At 41.9% G+C, this 21826-nt stretch overlaps 1 protein-coding gene across 2 annotated transcripts in view; it reads left to right on the top strand.

Annotated features, from left to right (window-relative positions):
• Positions 1 to 21826, top strand: part of LOC138358971 (uncharacterized) — a 189108-nt gene that overhangs the window by 67283 nt on the left and 99999 nt on the right. For both annotated transcript variants that reach the window (XM_069317465.1, XM_069317464.1), the window contains exons 4-5: positions 13733 to 13775; positions 19333 to 19428. In XM_069317465.1, coding sequence (XP_069173566.1) covers positions 13733 to 13775; positions 19333 to 19428 — 139 coding nt within the window. The remainder of the gene's footprint in view (positions 1 to 13732; positions 13776 to 19332; positions 19429 to 21826) is intronic.

The following is a 21826-nucleotide window of genomic DNA, read 5'->3' as shown; positions in this document are numbered from 1 at the left end:
ATAGCAGATTTTACTCGTCAGAAGACGAATTTTTGTAACAGATGGTTAAAGTCACTTTCAGTCACTGATTTTGATGCTCTAAAGAATCTTCTTATAATGGAAGAAGTATTGTCATGTCTCCCAGACCAGTTGTCTACTTTTATGGCAGAACAAAAGAATGTAACAGACATTTATGAGCTGTCAAAGCTCGCGGATGAGCATGAGTTGTTGACTAAGGCCCAGTTTACGGCCACTTCACCTAAGTCTAGTCGTAGAGTAAATTATAATGCTCACCGAACTCCTTATCAGAATCCATCCCGTCCTAGTACTCCAGTTACTCCCATGAGCTCTTCTCTTACAAAACCTAACCCTGCTACTTCATTGTCAGGAATGTCAAATAATAATAAGGTTATTTCTAAACCTACAGTTGGTTCCACAGGTGTGTCCACTGTAAGGTCTTGTTCCCATTGTAAGAGAAAAGGCCATGGAATTAATTCATGTTTTATATTGCACCCTGAGTTACGACCAACTGGTCTCATTTATTGCAGAGGTGTGCAAAATAAACTTACTAATAAACATGTAACTGTAAACCCCAATTGGGTGAAACAGTATTCACCATATATGTCTTCAGGTGAAGTTTTGTGTATTAATGGGAAGTGGAAGCCAGTGGTTATTCTTCGTGATACATGTGCTTCCCAAACCATAATTTCATCCAGTATTCTTTCTGATGTTGAAAAGAGAGATACTGGAAAGTTTGTTGTTCTTCAGAGTGTTGCAGGATGTAAAACTGTACCTCTAATAGACATTAATTTCAGATCCACCATTACACCAAGTTTATGCACTGTGGGTGTTAGTACACAGTTGCCCATCCCAGGTGTGGATGTTATATTGGGTAATGATGTGGCCATAAATCATGTTGTGGGTGAGATTGATCCCCGTTTGTGTAAACAGCCAGTTGCAGACCATGTTTATTCTGCCTGTGCTGAAGTTAGTTCTATGAATGAACCTGTTGTAGAAGATGGTTTTGTCCCTTCTACCTGTGCTGATGTCAGTACTAATATAAATCCAGTTGTCAGTTCTGATGTTGTTACTCAAGCATTTGTTCCAGTAACCAGTACCCCTTCAGTGGAGAAGTGGGATGTGGTTGTTCCAGATTCCTATGTGGCCGATTTAGTTGTTGAGAGTAAGCCTGATACTATGACTCTGCTTTATTCCAATAAATTGGGAAAGGATGTCCATGTACCATTGTCTTGCCCGCTCACTACGAACGTTGTGCCAGGAGTTGAGAGAAACTTAAAAGCCACGACTCTATTGTATTCCAGCCAAGTGAATGGTTTAGGACAAGATGTTGGGTTGGCAGAAGTATTCCCGCTCACTCCAAGTTTAGAATCAGTTGTCGAGAGTAAGTCCGTTGTGGAGGCCCCGCCTCACCCTAGTCAAGGTGATATAATAAGGGAGGAGGTCAAACTACCTGTTACTTGCCCGCTCGCTTCAGATTCCCTTCATTTAAGTGCTTTGAGTAGAACTGACCCTAAGATTTCAGAGAGAAGCAAGGAGACAGTCTGTACTGTAGATCCAGTTTTGGAGAGTGTGGGAAAGCAGCCAGAGGATCAGCTTCTGTTGAGTAGATGGAGACCCATTGAGCCTCCCTCTTCAGTTGTCTGTGAGGATGTGACCCAGCTTGGTAGTGATATTATTGATTGTGAGCAGACAGTACTCCAAGCAGCTCCAGAAGTCATGGGAGGAAATTTTGGTAAAACAATTGAGAGTGGTAAAGTAGCAATTGGATCTAAGTTGCGGAGTTGTGATTCTTATTCTATGTGGAGTAAGTATTTCTCATTGTGTACATTGAGTCAGAGTGTGTGTATGATGTTGAAGTCTACTTTTATTCTGCAGGAGCCATTTTCTTGTGAAGTAATGGACTGTGGGACATCTTTGTCAAGCCTTGTGGTGGAGCAGAGAGAGTTTACTCAAGTAGGTTGTGCATCCAGTTCTGAGGAAGTGGTGAGTTATGCTAGAGCAGTGTCTCTATATTCAGATCCAGTTAATTTTGATGCACGAGTGATAAAAGTGTATGTTCCACTCAAGTGTGGTGTTGACTTTCAGAGTCATATTGGAGTTGATTTTCAGAATCATATTGTGGGTGAAGGATTAAATCATACTGGGGAGCAGATGTTTGAGGCTCCAGGTGTGCATTTCAAGTTGGGAGATAAGGTTATCCTACCTAGTGTTAATCATTGTGAAGGGTTTCAGATTGTCCTTGGGTGTTTCCCAGATAACCTGCTGTGCATCTTCAAGATGTTAAGACCCTTAAACCTCTTGGTTGATTGTTTGTCATCAGACGTAAATCACTTGGGAAGTGATGGTGAGGGTTGTCAAGTTTTCGGTATGTTTTACTTGGTCTTTTGGAAGACTAGAAGGTTGATGATAGTGTGTGTTGTGTTCAAGTTCACCATCAGGGGGTGTGAACTTGTCTTGAGAGTTATGATTGAGATATGGTGCCTAGGCATATGCCTGTTTTCTTTCACTGATCGTTATGACAGAGTTATGAGGCAATTGATTTCTGTGTTCCTTATGGATCATCTGAGTCAGTTCGATCAGGTAGTCTTTGCACTTATCTTGGGTTGTATTTCTTGGTTTGAAGGTCAACGGTTTGCTAAGTCGGTGTCTTGTGTTTCGGAAAGTTCTATGAATGGGAAAGTCCTATGCATAATTGTCAGGTTTAATGCTAATTTCTCTAATTTTAGTATCCATTGGGCGAGAGTATGTGTTCCACAGAGGATCAAGAGTGATGAAGAGCAGATGTCTGTGTCAGAGCATACCCAGGAGAAGTCCCAAATCTACTCAACATCCAGTCAGCTTCACTTAAGCAGTTCAGCTCCAGAAAAAGGGAGTAATGGAAAATGGAGTCTGTCTTGGAAAACTTCACCATGTGGAAAAGGGATCACATGGAAATACGGAACTGATCTTAGAGACATAGTGGAAACAGATAGGAAGATAAATTGCCATGATAACTGTGTGAAAGCAGCTACCTTTATTGACAATTCTATTCATGCTACTAATGATACTGTTGTAGATAGGAGTGTGAAATATGATCTAAAACAAAGTGAAATATATGAGATAGTACCTTGGAGAGATAAATTTGCATACTCCAGTGACACATATGTAGAACATAGTCATAAGACTGAAATTTCTGAGTTTCCTGTAAGACTATATTTGGAGTGTTTTCATTTTGGTCCAGAAATGTGTTCTTATTATTTTTACATGTTTGGTGTAATTAATACCATAAATCTCAAGTGTCATACCTTTTACTTTGAAAAAATGCCATTGATCTTCAATCTATTGCATTTTTTTTCTTGGAGGTGGAAGTGTTACGTACTCCTAGCAGAATACGTATATAAATTTAAAATAACTGGTTTTATTTTATTATATCATTGCCTGTATATGTACACACATTGTGTTGTTGTAAATTATCGTGTGGTGTGGCAGCGTCAGTGGAGACAGGAGCGCGGTTGCTTTTGCACACGTCTAGTACCTGTTAGATACGGGAAGCTGGACCTGTTCAGTTGAGAGTTCCAGATGTCACTTTTATTTAGTTAGGTAATTGTTTATTTTCTGTAATTAAACAGGTGGCATTGTACTTATATATTTTGTAAGTAACTATTATCTGTAATTTGCATTCTTGTGTGTTTTGAGAACAAGTGGTTGTTCAATTAGTTTTAAATATTAAAAAGTCCTTAGTTTCCATCCCTCATCCTGGGATGAGGCAGACGGGAGGTGAGAATGTGGGTGGCGACAGAGCGTGAGTTCAGTAGCTGAACAGGACTCGAAGGGATAACATGTGGGAGATAAGTCTGTTTATTTCTTGTTGTGCCATATTTTATTATATTATATTAAGTGAAATGACAATACTTTGGTTTGTTGTATAAGTTAACTTTACCATCTGTGTTTTTATATTATACTGTCTTGAATATATATCTATATAATATTTTGTAATTTTGTATCTATTCTTCAGTCCTAAAGGAAGATTTTTATTTATGTGCTCATTACTTATTAAGGGGTTATACTGGTGATCCGCTCTTGAGAACAGCCGTTTTCTCGTATCCCTAGACGTAATTAAAGCTTGGCTGCTGTAGGGTCACGAGCCGTAACGAACGATAGGTAACAGGGAGCAAGTGACAGACTGAGGCGGGCTGCCACTGCCACTCAGTATGCCAACTTAGTGGTTCATTATGGTGAACACAGAAGTAGATACTTCTATATAACGTGTATATATAGTATAATAACAGTAAAATGAGTGTGGAGAAGCCATTTTGGCGAGGGAGGTGGTGACATCTGCATGATTTATCATGCTGGATAGGGGTGGCCACTATGCTCTTTGGGCACTATACCGGACTAATTGAACGGTTATGGCGAACAAAACTTGTAAATACTTATATATAATGTGTGTATATAGGGTAATAACACCACAAACAGTATTGTTAGGGGAGAAATTTTATTGCGTCTGACCTTGAATGTGTGAGGGCGGTTGTCTAACAGCCGCCATCTGACTGTGTAGCGACGTCTCTTAGTGCCTGAACTAACTATATCAGCTTTGTTGAACAGTTGTGGTCAACAAAACATGTAGATACTTATATATAACGTCTGTATATATTGCATAAAAGCAAAAACTGTATTGTGGGAGGAGAATGTGGGCAAGTCAGTGAGTTGAGGGAGTGAGTGGCTGGCTGGTGTGTGGCGGTCACTCTTCGTTACTTTTTGACTCATAATACCAACTTAGTGGTTCGTTATGGTGAACAAAATATGCAAATACTTATATATAACCTGTGTATAGAGTGTAATAACCGACAAAGTATTTGTTCACTGTTTGATGAACATAATTGAATCAACAATATGCTCACCATAATTTTGAGTTCAGCGATGATTCACGCATTTTATTATATAAATATATCACACTACACACTATTGAATAATATTACAGCAAAAAACGAAAAAAAATAAATCAGCGACATTGAAATAATTAGGTAATTATCTCTTTGTGGCCACTCCTGCCTGACAGCTGAGGCGGAGCAGAACGTCTGGCACGCATGATGAGTCAGCGTCTGATTTTTTTGCCAGACTTTCCCGCCCTATAACAGGCAAAATATGCCACCTACGATTTTTTTTCCATGATCAGAGAACATAAATTAACAGGTTTAGTATAAAAATCTTTTTTTGTTATGCACGTGTGGGTGACAATGGCCAAATAGCCCTTAGCAACTATTAACTATGTCTATTAATAGGAAAAAGGACGTAGCAATTATGTCTATTAATCCTTCAGGACAAGGCAATACCCTATCAACTCCATACACATGTAGACTTGATATTATATTTAAGATTTGCTTGTTCATTATCACTGAGTACAACCCATTTATCGGGTTGAAGTTCGAGGCGCACCCTAATGTCTACATTATCTAAAATGTATTCACTAACTGATGTGACATCCAACATTAGTTTGAAGCAAGTATTTACACCGCTTGTTTTCATATCAGCCATCCGCTGTTTCTTTCGAACCGAAGCATTAGTGAAATATCCAGGTTCAATTTTGCCAGGATCAACACGATTAAAAAACTGGTACAGCTTATCATGGCGCGTAGCCTTACACCCTTAAATCGTAGATAGTAACTTTACGTACAACCAAAATGAGAATTATGAGCTGGTTTCAACTACTGTTTTGTTTAAATACACAAATAGCGGATTTGAATAGTGTTTCCGACAATCCATTCACTAACGAGATGTTTTTAGTATCTCCTAAAAGTGTTATTCCTTCTTCTTCAGTTAGACCGATAGACAAATCCAAAGCAAGAGATGTTAAATCCACCAGCTGACCTTTCACACCTTTGTGATAAATTCCAGATAGGTGTCTGTAAACTTATTATTGACCCCAGAATTCACAGGTAATTCATCCACCGTTTGTCTGCTTGCAATTGTTGATTTTAGCAATCGGGGGGGGGGGAATACTTTAGGGAAAGCCTTACTAACAGCAGTGGTATAGTGTTCTAATAGGACCTGAAGGCCAAGAGCCTTATATCCAGCCATGTTCGTGCTTTAGATAACACCAGCCGAGTGAGAAGAATTTTATGACAACACAATATATTTAGCTTTAGTAAAACACTGAATGTTTACTAATTTTTTTAGATTTTTGTTTTTTTGTTTCATTTCTCTGCACTCTTTCCCCTATCATTTGCTTCCCCACTCCTTTCAATGTTTCAACTCCGCGTTTCTTAAGAGACTCCCCTTCACTGTCTGGCCCGTTGCCGCCGTGAGGGGGCTTGGTGGGCAGCTGCCGGAGTGTGATGCTCCATGGGTCAGTCCACTGTCCTTTTACAGCCTTATGCTCCTGCTGCTGCCTTTACCAATTTTGCCAGACCCCTTTTCCTTTTCCTTGTGTTACATTTTTCTCCCCCCTCTTCTCCTATCAAATTGTCATTTCCTGCCGACCTTTTGCCTGTTTTGATTATTCTTTCGACCATCTTTTGTTTTGATGCCTGGGTGTTTGAGAAGGCATACTCTTGCACCCGTAGAACTGTAGTACCCAAAGTCTCGAGCGAGGGGAACCTTTTATTGTCAATCCCCCTTTCGTCACTGAACCCGCTCTCGACGGACTCACGGTTCTTAACGTGGTGTTTGTGGGGCGTATACTCACGACGCACCCCTAGGGGGCCCAGGCAAGATCGGCGATAGCTTTCTGTTGGGTGTCCTGCCTCCAATTGTGGCTCCATGGTGGGTGTGGGGGCACATTCGTGAATGAAAGTTTTCCCTCGTTTTCATTGCTGATAATGTTTCCCTTGTACTTTCTCACGCTGGTGGGGTGGGCGACCAAGCCCCCGAGTCGGACTGTGTTGGAAGACCAGGCTCTGTAGCCCCTGCTGCATTGGGCCCCGACGACCTGACTACTCCCCTCAGCTCCCCTCCCTCCTCTGCGGTAGGGTCGACCCCAGCCCCCAGTGGTGACCACCTCGTCCCCTGGCACGGCTTCGTCTCTCATTGTGACTACTGCGCCTTTTACCCCCCCCTCTCTGGGGGTTCTCAACGCCGTTCCCGCCACGGCCGCACTCGCACGATCCCTTCCCGTAATACTACTTACAACGCCTTGTTTGGACCGCTACGTGGGCTAAATACTTTGATCTCCACCATCTGGATTCTACTCCTCCTGACGATTTTTCCCTCCATAAACACCGTGTTGATTCAGTAGATGCCTCTGTTACTTTTGGCTCCACCAGTTATGGTACGCGTGTCATCGCTGCTCCTCAGGATGCAGCTACTCGCTTAGCCGCTTTGTCCTGCATTGGAGAGACCCCTGTTCGGGTCTCCAAAAACGCTCGGTTAAATGCCAGTGTTGGCACTGTACTCCTCCCACACCATGTTGCAACTGGTGTTCGGGACCTCAAAGATTGCCATGAGAATATTAAACATATCCTCGAAGCCCAAGGCCATTCTGTCCTCCAGGTGGACACGTTTACTCGACCCCTCTCGTGGTCGTCGCCGTCAGCCCCTTCGAGTTGTAAAAATCACCTTTGATAGTAAGACCCTTCCGCCCTCTATTATTCTTGCTGGTGCCAGATGCTCCGTTGTACATTCCCTCTCCTAGACTTTGCAATAAGTGTTGGAAGGTCGGGCACGGTGTCCTCAAATGCACCAGCTCTGTGTATCTATGCCCCATGTGTGGAGACGATAGTCATTCTAAATCCGAGTGCACTTCTTCCCAGGCTAACTGCCTCAATTGGGGTGAGGCCCACCCTAGCTTCTCAAGCTCGTGTGTACACTACAAACTCGAAGAAGCCGTCCTCAACTTGAAGCACCGTGATCGTCTGTCTTTTCCTGAAGCGAGACGCCAAGTTCGTCGTCTCACCCCTTTCGGGGGCGTATCCTACGCTCGCGTGTTGCGTTCTACCTCTCCTCGTCCTTCCCACATTCCTCAGTCTCACAACCGTTTCCAGGCCTTAAACCCGACCACACCCACCACCTTCTCCCCTATTCTTTTGCCTCCTGTCCCAGATGGCCTCCCTCCTGGTTCTCCATCTGGGGTTTCCCCCCTTCTTACCCAGTCCACCATATCTCCTTTGTCTTCTTCCCCATCTCCCCCCACTCTTTCTTCCCGACCCTCCCCGTAGTCTCTTGACATTCCACGCCACCTGTCTGTCCAGGCTGATATCCATCATCCTCCCAACAATCTTTGTGTTATTCACTCCCGTTCCTCTTCTCCTGCTGAGACCATTGAGTCTGTCGCCCGGTACGTTGTTACTGGAACGCCTGTCTCTTCGAGTCAGAAACGTAAGCCTGGCTCCTCTCCTTCTTCCTCTACAGAGGGTAAGAAGGCTTCGCTCTCTTCCTCACCCCGTCCCTCTGACTCTGTCACTACATCCCCTTCAATTTCAGTGGTCGAACCCCCTATCCCAGATATGGAGGTTTCTTTCGCCCCCGATTCCCTCTCGGTTGCTGCCCTTGCTGAGGTGCACTCCCTGCCTTCTGCCCCCCCTCCTCCAGCTGTCCTTGCCTGCCTCTCTCAGTTGCCTCCTCCCCCTGCAGACCCCGTCAGTCCGCCTCTGGCCTGTCCTCTTGCTCCCTTCCCTCTATCCTTACTAAGTTTACCCACGCCCCCTAACCCTGACTTTGCCGACCCTGATCCTGAGATTCTTTAATAAACTGTGTTCTTCTATACCTTTATTTCTTTCTTGTTCTCTGTTACTGTCCTTTCTCTTTGGTAATGTCTATTCTTCAGTGGAATATTCGTGGATTTTATGCCAACTTCCATGAACTCCAACTTCTAATTACACAGTTTACACCACTTTGTGTTTGTCTCCAGGAACCCATGCTTGGTGCTCGTCCTGGTCACTTTCGTGGTTATTCCTTTCTTCCCCCCCCCCCCAGCTCTTGCTGGGGCCCGTAACTCTACTGCTCTCTTAATTCGATCTGATATTCCCTTCGTCCCCCTACTTCTTCCGTCACCTATCCATTGTTCTGCTGCCCGTGTTTTTGTGGGTAAATGGTATACAGTCTGTTCCATTTATCTCCCTCCAAATGTTCTGCTTTCTCTTCCTGATCTTAAGCACCTCCTGGACTCCTTGCCAGAGCCGGTGCTCCTTTTGGGTGATTTCAACTGTCGACATTCCCTCTGGGGTGATGTTCTGACAAACCCACGAGACAGTCTTCTCGAACCGTTCGTCCTCGCTTCTTCTCTATCTCTTTTGAATTCTGGTGAGCCCACTCATGTGGACTCTTGAACTCGCACCCTTTCCTGTCTTGATCTTTCTCTCTGCTCGTCGTCCCTTTACTTAGATTTCACGTGGCAGGTTCTTGATGACCTCCATAACAGTGATCATTTCCCCATCCTCGTTTCCTTTTTCTCTTTCTACCCTCCCCTTTCCTTCCCTAGGTGGCAGTTTGCCAAGGCTGACTGGTGCCTATTCACCCTCCGTGTTACTCTCTCTGACCTCTCCTCTCTGCCTCTTCCTCGCGCCCTCCTTTTTTATGACACTGTCTTCAACGCTGCCCTCAGCTCTATGCCTTGCTCTTTCTCCGGGGGCACATGGAAGTGCGTTCTCTGGTGGAATGCGGACTGTGCTCGGGCTGTCTGCTGTAAGCATGCAGCCTGGAAGAGGCACCGCCGCCGGCAGACGACTGATTCTTTTATTCTGTTTCGGAAGGCAAGTGTGGTATCCCGTAGGACCATCCATACACCTAAACGTGAGAGTTGGAAATCTTATGTTTCCACCATTACGTCCGATACTCCTCTACCGCAGATCTGGAAGAAGATCCACAAGATTGCGGGCAAGTTCGTTCCGGATGTCTCGCCGGTTCTCCACCTCCGTGGTACTCTTGTGGCGGATCCAGTGAAGGTCACGACCAAACTGAGTTCCCACTTTTCTTCTGTTAGCTCTGGTTCTCATCTTCTTCAATCCTTCCTTCTTCGTAAGCCTGTTCTTGAATCTTATTCTTTAGATTTCCGCACTCATCTCCGCCTTCCCTATAACGATCCTTTCTCTCTTTCTGAACTTCAGTCTGCCCTGGCCCCTCTGCGGATCTACGGCGGCGGGCTCGGATGACGTTCATTATGAGATGCTTCGCCATCTCCTTCCGTGCACGTCTCAGTATTTACTGAGTCTGTATAACCAGGTCTGGGAGTCGTCGTCCGTCCCTGAGGACTGGCTCGATGCCGTTGTACTCCCTATTCGGAAACCAGGGTCTCTCGGTACGTCCCCTACGGACTTCCGCCCTATAACTCTCACGAGTTGTGTTTGCAAGCTGTTTGAGCGTATGGTAACTGTCCGTCTGATGTGGTTCTTGGAACACCATCGCCACCTCCCTCCTTCTCAATTTGGTTTTCGCAAGTGCTGCAGCACGACTGATGTCCTGGTGAACTTGGATGTCTATATTCGTACTGCTTTTGCTGCGAAGACCTCCGTTGTTGCTGTTCTTTTTGACCTGGAAAAGGCTTATGGCACGACTTGGAGATACCATATTCTGTCCCAACTTCGTTCTTTTGGCCTTCGTGGTAATCTCCCTCTCTTCCTTCAAAGCTTTCTCTCTCGTCGTACCTTTCGCGTCAGGCTTGGTGCCACTCTCTCTCTCTGCCTCTTTTCGGCAGTATGAAGGTGTGCCCCAAGGTAGTGTTCTGAGTACTACTTTTTTTCTGGTTGCCCTCAATGGTCTCCTTTCCTCCCTTCCTTCTGGCATCTTCTCTGCTCTTTATGTTGACGATCTTACTCTTTGCTGTCCGGGTGATGATTCGCCTCTCCGTCAACGGCGGCTTCAACTTGCGATTGATGCCGTGTCGTCTTGGGCCACCGGTCATGGCTTCAAGTTCTCTAGCACTAAGACTTGTGCCATGACTTTTACTCGGAAGCGGGTCGCTCTTCGTCCCTCTTTGTCACTTTATGGTCATCCCCTTGAGTACAAAGATTTCGCGAAGCTTTTGGGGTTATTCCTTGGCACTCGTTTGTCTTGGTCGCCCCATATCTCTTACCTCCGTGTTGAATGCATTAAGGCCCTTAACCTACTTAAAGGTTTTGTCCCATACTTCTTGGGGAGCGGATAGGCGCACACTTCTCTATTTGCATTCCTCTCTCTTCCTGTCTAAACTCGATTATGGTTGTCCTGCATAGCATACTCTTCTGCTTCTCCTTCTACTCTTCGCCATCTTGATCCTTTGCACCATACTGGGTTGCACCTCAGCTCTGGTGCTTTTCGTTCAACTCCTGCCCTCAGCTTGTACGCTGACACTGGCTTTCTGTCTCTCCAGGATCACCGTGATCGCTACAGTCTTCTCTATCTTGCGTGATCCTTACAGCATCCTCACTCTCGCCTCTATCGTGCTTTGACTTTTACCCCTCCTGTAGTTCCTGTTCCTCTTCACCTCCTCCCTCTTTCTGTCCGTTTGTCTCGCTTACAGCATTCTCTTTCAGCTCATATTACCAATGTTTCTCCTCGTATTGTTCCTTCCTTACCTCCATGGAGGGTCCCCCTTCCCAAATTTTTTACTTCTCTGACCCGCATCACTAAAGCTTTTACCCCTCCTACAGTTCTGAAACGCCTCTTCCTTGAGAACTTTTCTTCTCACTCCCACTCCGTTCCCATCTTCACCGATGGGTCTAAGTCTGCTGACGGTGTTGGCTACTCTGTTGCTTTTCCTGACCACACTTATATGTGTCGCCTTCCTCTGGAGGCTAGCATCTTCACAGCAGAACTTTATGCTATTCTCTATGCTCTTCGTCTCCTGCTTTCCCGGTGTCAATCCTCCTTTGTGGTGGTAGTTGACTCTCGTAGTGCCCTCATGGCTTTAGGGTCCTTTAATCTGGTCCACCCGGTGGTTGTCGGGATTCAACATTGGCTGTTTCTTTTCTCCAGTAGATTTAAGTCAATTGCATTTTGCTGGGTTCCCAGCCATGTTGGTGTCTCTTTAAATGAGCGTGCGGATGCTGCCACTAAAGAATCTATCCGCGCTTGTCCCATCTCCCGAAAAAGTATTCCTTATTCCGACATTTACCCAGTTATTCATGCCTCCATCCTTACCCGCTGGCAGAGTTGTTGGTCTTCTGTTATTGGTAACAAACCGCGTACTCTTAAGAGACGTGTGTCCCAGTGGCCCTTCTCCTGCCACCGTAACCGGCGGTGGGAGTGTCCACCGGCGGACAAGTGTCCAAGGGACACTTGTCCCTTGGACTTCAATCAAATCAAATTTTCAATTAATTACGTTAATCCCTCTGTCACACAGACAGTAACAATCAATGAATAATTATGTTAACATTGCCACACAGAAAATAACAATCAATAACTAATTACGTTAGCACTATCAAACCTGCCTCATGGCATTAGGCACACGGATGCTCACGATAACTACAGATTGTAATACTAGGCAGTCACGTTGCTTCTGCAGTGATCGCGTGGTGGGCACTTTTCTCTCTTCTTAAATCACTTGTATCTAAGATGAATATCAACTAACGCAAACCGGATTTTGCAGTGAAATGCGCTAGATGAAATTAGACGGATGATGAGACATTAATTAACGTCGCGTTAGGCGGAAAGTCTAGTTGTATCCGGCAGCTTAGAAATTCACGTCTTGACAGACAGGCGACTATTGCAGAACTGAGGAGTGCAGCGTAGTGTACCGGGGCTCCACGGCTCCCTCCCACACTCCTCCTACATATATGTATCTAGCCCACCAGGCACTGAGGAGAGGAGAGGCCCAGTCACACAAGGAACGGTTGATCTAGCTGACTCCTTCCTGACTGTGACATTACTATAAACTAATAACCATTCTTATGTCATATCTGCAGGATAGATGTTGTTAGAAATTTTTACACTGTAAGATTCTGGCAGGTGAAGTTGTGACCGCATGAGATAGCAACTGGACGGGTTAATCACACAACACACAGGGACGCCATTACCAGACGGTCTGAGTGGAGACCGAGTTCACTGAGGACATGTTTCTTGCTTGTTAACCAGGATACATTCTACAAAGACAGCTTAGCTTTTGTACAAGTAATAGGAGTTAAACATTAGAATAACCCGTAGTAATAAATTTTATAAATCAATCAGTTTGATTTAGTAGAACATTCTACAATAAACCCTATAAGTTCGTGAAGGAGGTTTCTAGTGGGTTCAAATTAAACCTATTCAGTCCACTATAAAGAAATTCTTTAATAGCAAATTAAATATAAGTAGTTTAAAAAACAAATCAATAATAATAACTAAAATAAATAACACAAATCCTACTGGTAATTTCTTCCCCAACAGCCAAGAAACTTTCATCATTAAGATATCCTTTTTACCTTTTCGACATCAGCTGTTGCGAAACGTTAATTGAAGCAGAAGCACAAACCTATTTTCATTCTGCACTACTTCCTAGTATTACCTCCCCCCATATCACTCACTTGAGTGCTGGACAAGGTAGAAACCTGTGCGAGAAAACAAAGTTCTTATTTCACTGGTCAGTACATGAGAGTCATTAACACGAGAGAGATGTTAGTGTCCTTAATGTTATGTATAACATTCTGAAAATTTCGTATGAGACCATTTTCTAAAGCAACAGTCCATCAGCAATCATTCATTCTATGGCATTCGCATTTTAAACTTGTTCACTCAACACCAATGCTCATCAAATGAGAGTTTCTAGGTTCAAGCTTCTAATGCGCTAATGTTAGGTAAACATTCTAAGTGAATCATATATATAAGGAGAGAGCCAGAGATATTTGATTTTTCTTTTTCTTTTCAGGAATTGGTTGGAAGTTGAAGATATCATAACTTGGAAGCGTTTAGTAAGTCATTGAACTGTTTGTTAACATTTGTAATGATTGTTTATTTATTATCCATGTCAAAGGTTAACAATAGTTATTTATCCTGGGAAGTCTTTCATGGTGATCATTCATTAATTATATGACTCACTTTAATGGTTTGCTTTATTCTTATTATATATTGGTATCAATATTCTTAACCCTAGACCAAGTTTCTTTTAAAAACAGCCCTTTTTATTCATACACATTATCATGTAATATGTTATATATTGATATATTACGTTTTCACAACCCTGGAAACACAAACCGAAACTGTCTCTATTTTCCGCTTGTTACAACTTGTAATAAAGTTGTTACATCTTGGCTTAACGTGTTTATGACGTATTAGAACGCTGTTACAACTTGCTATATTGGTTGTTATAACTGGTTAGGAGGTGTTAAAACTTGTTCCAACGTTGTACCAACGTCGTAGTTTCGGTGTGTGCTTGGCGGGAACAGACATTCCTCTTGAAAATCCTAATTTCACAATGATGACAACAGAATTTTTGTTTAGGTTTGCTTTGTGTAAAAATATCAACGTTAATAGCATTATTAGTTTTCATTATTTAATTAGATTTTAGTGGTAATTAGGAATGGTATGGGGTATAGGATGAACATAGGCTGGTCGGGGTCCCCAGAATTCAAAAGTGAATGGCATGCTAGGGCCACATTCAGACTCCTACGACGATTTTTGTCACTGCCTGCCAGCCACACTGCTAAATATTTTCAAAATAAACTTAAAAAAAAAAACATTTTTCAAATACACACCATTATACACTGATTTCGGGAAAACTAACATAAATTTCCTGATGTTCATAATTGGCCCTTACTCCCATAAAAGAGATTGTCTTCAGAGTCAGAGGTTTCCCAAGCCACGTGCCTTTCTCAGAGTAATGGGGTGTGTATTCTATTTTGTAGTAGTTCACTCTACATAGCTCTCACCCACATATTAGACAATTATATTTTTTATAAGATAGAAAAACAGACAGATATTGGGGCAGACAAAGATAGAGACAGAGAGATACACATACAGAAACAAAGACATAGAGACAGTGACAGAGAGGGATAAAGATTCAGCCCAATCTATATTTATGGAAGGATACATGGATGGATAAAGGAAATGTTGAATGAATAGTTCGATAGATAAAATATCATCCACTCTTCCGTGGAAATAACTTTCCTTATTAAGACTACTCAATAGCTCAGTCGATAGAGCTTCTGCTGCACATACGTGTAGTCCACGATTCAAGTCTCTATAGCTCTGGTGAATGGAATGGAGATGGATAGATAGATGGATGAAAATATGGATAATTATATGGATAGATATATGGATAAATAAATAAATGGATAGACGAGAGAGGGATATTAAATTTCATTTGATAATGGGATAAATAGATGGATAGATGAATAGATGAATCCACAGGTTGTTGGATAGAAATATAGATGGATGGATAGATGGAAAGTTATATAGATGGACAGACAGATGAATGGTTTGATTGGTTGATGAATAGGTGGATGGATAGAGGGATAGATGAACAGACAGATGAATGGATTGATTGATTGCTGAATAAGTGGATGATAGAAGGAGAGATAGATGGATGAAAAGACAGACATATAAATACATAAATGTATATATATACATATATGGATGGATAAATTGGTAGGTAGTTGAATAAATAGTGGGGTAAATAGATGGGTGGATAGATAGTTCCATGATGATGGACACATAGATGGATAAATGGATTGATGGATGCATAAACTGATGGACAGGTGGATAGAGATATGAACAGGTGGGATCCCCCCCCCCTTTTTTGCGTGTTGCGTGTGTTTATTTTTTGTGGAAGCTATTGTGCATTAATCATTTATGTATTGTTTGAGACTGAAATTTGTTTCTAAATTTGACATTTTGTTTAATATAATTTATAATTTATATTATGATACTTTATAACACTTTCCTGTACCGTTGTATTTTTGGAATGTGTGTTTGTAATTAATATGTGTAACAAAGGATATACACCGAGAGATGTATCCTGTTTCTCTATGTGTATGTGGCGAGGGTTTACTCTGGCTGTAGATTACATCCAGAGCTGAAGTATTCTTGCTGGTTGGTCAGAATGCATTAGTTGTTCACTTGATAACATTAAATGGCTTAATAATAATTCATGATTCCCACAGGGGATATGTACACCGATATGTGTAAACCACTTCTTAGTGTATACTCACTGAGAGTTTACTTTTGTCCTGGACTATGTTGAGGATTAAAATATTCTTGCGGGTTGGTCAATATTCAGTAGTGCTGGCTTTAGTAACCTTCCAGAGGTTGATGGGCCTTAAGCTCGATCCCAAACTAAAGTAATTTAGATTTACTATATTGATTGACCACTTACTAAGTCGAAATTTGGCGTTTCTCTGTTTTATGTATTTAATTTGTCATTTTCCTTATATTGCTGTCTTTTTAAATCGTTAACGTTTTGAAATTAGGTTTTTAACTTTTTTATTAGATTTATTTTATCTGATGCTACTAAACATAAACAAATCTTTGCTTTATATCAACGTGTAGTTGAGAGAGTTATTTGATCCCTCTTTTGTGGTCTACAGCTTATGGCTCATGGCTGGTCTTCTTAAATAAAATTTTATTGCTTACGTTTTTGTTGCCTGCAATAGATATGCGTCAAGCTTGAAAGGTACCCAAGCCAACATACATCAGAAAACTCTTGACCCCATGAAGGATTCAAACTCAGTCAGCCAGGACCTCCATGCCTCCTAACGTGTCCAGTACTATATCCGTTCACCCAACAGACTCTACAAAAGTACTGGAAAGTCGTCTGACTTTTAACCCCAATACCTGACAGCGCACGTGAGTATTTTGGGCTCAGATATATTATCAAATTACTTCAGCATGCCGGGGGCTCCATAAGTAACATTTGTGCATCAAGATTAAATTGTCCCCAAACCATCGTGCATCAGAAAACTCTTATAGTACTGGACATGCCAAGGGACATGGTGTGTCGAAGGGGTTTGGCCTCCATGACCAAAATATGATGTCTATTCTGATGTGCTTATTGGTTGTGGGGTGGTTCTTTATTCCTAAAACTGAAATACATCATCATAAAGCGCCTACCAAGGATGCACTCCGTGGCTCAGGACACTGTTTGTGAAAGTGAGATTGGTGAGGGGGTTAGGCGCTCCACTCGAGCCCCATTCCAGATTCCCAAGATCTGGCGTTCGGCTATGTGGTTGTGTTGAAAGTTGGGAGTGTCCAACCACTCCCTGGAGGCTGACCAGGTTCAAATCCTTCAGGGGGTCAAGAGTCCAAAGAGTTTCCTGATGCGTGCTGGATTGGGGACCGTTCAATCTTGACACAAAAATGTTACTCATGCGGCCACAGCATGACGAAGTGATTTGATGATAAATCTGTGGCCAAATTAGTCATGAGCGCTGTCGGGAAATTGGATTTAAAAGTCAGACGAGTTTCCAATACTTTTGTACAGTTTTTTGGTTGAGTGGATATACTACTGGACACACCAAGGGGCATAGAGGGGTCAAGAGCATATATGTTGATACCAACCGAAGAATATATAAATTAATCCAGCTACATGATGAAGAATGACGACACTAAACTTCAGCGAATCCCGAGGAACCCTTTGGAAGACCTTAAACACAAAGTGACCAAAACTATCACTGCAATCAATGAAGAGAAGTGAAGTTCACCTCACTAAACTCCAGTGCGACTATGGCCTTGCGTATGCATTTTGCAGTGTTAAAACCCATAAACCAGGTAACCCACTACGCCCAATCATCAGATACTAATCCCAATTTTCCAACTTGCGAAAGACTAAACGAACGTCTACCTACATACACTCCAACAAATGACAATCTACAATCATCAGCAGACTTCATAAGAATAATCAAGACTAAATAGCCCGAGGTAATTACTGCTTCACTGGACGTTGAATCCCAATTTACCAACGTCCCGGTCGATACCACCATAGAAATGATCCTGGACAGAGTATACAGAGACGAGAGCACCCCTAAATTAGACATACCCAAGCAACACTAGAAGAGCATTCTCGAGGCATGTACAAAGGAAGCTCCTTTTATCAGTCCGCAAGGTAACATGTATCTACAGGTAGATAGAGTATCAATGGGCTCCCCCCTAAGAGCGATATTTGCTAATTCTTACATGGGAACCGTCGAGGAAAGAGTCTTCAGTTGCAGACAAAATCCGATTGCATACTGCCGTTATGTCGATGATATATTCGTAATAGTAAAAGACCTAGAAGAACTAATTGTTCTAAAAAGCCGTCTAGAGAGAGAGTCAGGACTCCAATTTATACATGAAAATAGTAACAATGACAGTCTGCCATTCCTAGATGTGTTAAAAACAACAGTAGCAGCATCTCTAAGTACATGCGAATATTGCCAAGCCACGAACATAGGATTATGCCTAAACGGTAGGAGTGAGGTTAGATATTAAGGCAGTTTTCTCAACACTTATACTCGTCGAGCCCTTACCCACTGCTCTGAATGGAGCAAAGTGTGTAGGACGTTAGAAAGGATAACACAAGTACTGGTGAACAATGATTATAGTAACCATGAGGAAAACACTAACCAAGAGATACTTTAAGACGACACCTGGACCTGTAGTACAACTCAGAACCATGAACAGAAACCACAACACCTTCACTAAAATTATATTACAAATCCACCATGCACAGCGGATATAAGAAAGAGGAAAGAATAATGAAAAAAATAATCTGTAAAAGAGTAAAAAGCACAAGTCCTAACCTAAACTTTGACATTATCATATACTATAAACAAAAGAAGGCCACTGACCTTCTCATTAGAAACAGCCGGAAGCCAACTGAGAATCCTTTGCAGCAGTCGAATATGCTAAATATTTACACCTGCTCGTATGAAGGATGTAATCTTTAATTTTAATACGTAGGTATGACAGCGAACAAGCTCACGAGGTGCTTGACATGTTATCTTCAATCAGGTGGCCGTAAAATGCATATGAGACAAGCTCATGGCATCACCCAAACAAGAGAAATGCTAAATAAAAACACTTGCATAATAGACAAAACCTAAGATGTAAGAAGATTACTGTTGACATTATCTGACAATCTGAGTCAGAAAGAAAGTAACACACACACAAACAAAAAGAAAAACAAACAGGGAAAACAGAGTGACAGAAACAGACAGACAGGAAGACTGGGGTGAGGTAAATCTTCTGGGACTCAATTATTACCTATAAATCGTTCATATGTGTGAGGCCTCCCGTTATGAAATATTATTATGGAATTTGATCCCATATACTTGCTCCGCCTCAACTATAATAAACTCCAGCACATTTGATCTCATATACTTGCTCTGCCTCAACTATAGTCAACTCCAGCACATTACAAATTGTCGTCCTTCGTCTGCCTATTTTCTAACTTTCTCAAAGTGTATTGCATATTCCTGTGTGCTTAAAAAGCAGTGAAGTATAGTCAAATTTTTACTTAGATTTTGATCACATGTGAGTATTCTTTTGTTTCAGAGGAAGACATTTCGTATTGAAGGCATCCCACGCACTAATTTATACATTGAAGCTACATGGCATGAACTCGTAAGCCAGGTTGGATTATTGCCAATGGTTTGTATATAATTTAAATTTTTCAAATTTAGAAGTTTTGAGTTATATATTATTAATAGATCCGCTGTGACCTGAAACCAATCACAGGGATTATCCTCAGTACATTCTCTGAAGCATATCATATTTCTTCTCTAACTAAACCCTCTCATGAAATTGTCCAGTAGCCACAAATATTAAACTTGTCCCAAAATTCCTAAAGAATTCCTGTCCCAAAGTCTGCCTGTGAAGTGGCAGTGACAGAATTCGTCGTACCCGGGACTGGCTAACGGAAGAGACGACTGACAGTTAAGATGCTACGGAGGAGTGTAAGCAGCGAGTTGCAAGAAGCTCCTGCCAGGGGTTCGCTACCCTTGTATTTGTTCGTGAAGAGGCCCAGCAGCGCGAGGCTGATGTTCTCTGCCAGCACCAGGCTGGAGAGTGATTGTGGGCGTGCACGAAGAGCACCTAGTGAGACTGTGTTTTGGCTGGCCCGTGTCCAGGGTAGACTCGTTGGTGTTTCCCAGTACTGGTTGAGGACGGTACTGTGTGTTGAGGAAACACGGTAGCTGACAAGACTGCATCGACTGAGCATCGAATAGCGCTTAGTGTCCTATGAGAGAGACACTTGTGTACATATTAAGTGTAGTAATACTTCTTCTAGGGCTACATATGAGGTGATGGGAAAGTGATTATATATGAATATATTGATAATTAATGGAGTGTAGTATTCAATGCACCTTCCCCAGTGTGTTTTACTTGCATTACCGAGATCACACCTTGAAAGCCACTACTAACTTGGGGCCGGATACCAGAACTTTAGTACCACCAGAAAAGAACCAGGTTGCGACCCATTGTGGCCGTAACAGAAGGACTGGAGGACAGGGAAGGTTGCTGTGGCTCTGCAATGCACATGCGTTGCTGAGCCACAGCAAAGCGTGGCCGGGTACTGCTAGTCTATATAAATAAAAATGGAAATGTTCGTTTGTTCAAAATCGCTAATCTCCGAATATTCTTGACCGATTGCTTTGAAATTTACAAATAAATTTTCGTTCGCATCCGACCAGGTTTTTATGTGCATTCTATATATATGTCACGTCTGTGACGGTAACAAACCCTGCTTTTTCTGAAAACTATGTGTTTCATGTGAGGGAAATCTTTACCGATTGCTTTGAAATTTTGACACAACGTTGCATTCGAATAGGCGCGTCATTATATATGCCTACTATATACGTGCCTGACCTGTGACAGGAAATAACATGCTTTTTTTTTAAACAGCGCCATCTGTTGCACATAATGGCAACATGCACACTATACTAAATATATCACGGATTCAATGTCAATGTTTCCGATTGCATTGATAAATTTTATTTTCATCGATTTTGATTTATTTTATTTTTTAGTGAATTATTTTGTGTGACATTGTGTTGGAATTGAGCTGTGTTGTTTACCATACCGTTCATTTCGTAAGTATAAGTATAGATGCCACACCTGTGACAGTTAAAACTTTTCCTTGAAAAATAGCGCCATCTGTTGCATGTAAGAGCAACATACATGCTATGCTAGATATGTTACAATTCCATTTCAATGTCTCTGATTGCATTGATAAACTGATTTTTCATGGATTTTGATTTATTTTCATTTTGATTTAATTATTTTATGTGAATTGCATTGGAATTGAGCTGTGTTGTTTACCACACCATTCATTTCATGAGTATTGTTTAATTCTATATCTTTTCATATTTTCATTAAATTTTTTAACTGTTTTTCTTATATTTCAGTGATGGAAACAGGGATTTTAGTGATTTCTTATATTTCAGCAACGCACATGCGTTGCTGAGCTACAGCAACGCATGGTCTGGTACTGTTAGTGTCTATATAAATAAAAATGGAAATGTTCGTTTGTTCATAATCGCTAATTTTCGAAAGTTCTTCACCGATTGCTTTGAAATTTTCACACAACGTTCCATTCGCATCCGAGCAGGTTTTTATATCCATACAATATAGATGTCACGTCTGTGACAGTAAAAAAGCATGTTTAAAAAAATTGTGTTTTCCATACTTTTTTTATGTGAGAAAAATCTTCGAAACTTCTTTACCGATTGCTTTGAAATTTTGACACAACGTTGCATTCGAATAGGCGCGTCTTTTTGTATACCTACTTTATACATGCCTTACCTGTGACTGGAAAAAAACATGCTTTTTTAAAAAAAGGCCGCCATCTGTTGGATGTAAGAGGAATACACGCTGTAATCTCCGAAAGTTCTTCACTGATTTCTTTGAAATTTTGACACAAAGTTTCATTCGAATACGCGTGTGTTTTTATATACTTACTATATAGATGCCACCCCTGGTAACAGGTAAAAACATACATTTTTGAAAAACAGCGCCATCTGTTGCACATACGACCAACACATGCAAT

Source organism: Procambarus clarkii, chromosome 88, assembly GCF_040958095.1.
Source record: "Procambarus clarkii isolate CNS0578487 chromosome 88, FALCON_Pclarkii_2.0, whole genome shotgun sequence".
Lineage (NCBI taxonomy): Eukaryota > Metazoa > Arthropoda > Malacostraca > Decapoda > Cambaridae > Procambarus > Procambarus clarkii.
The sequence above is the reverse complement of the archived record's forward strand: the minus strand, read 5'-3'. Positions and strand labels throughout refer to the sequence as shown.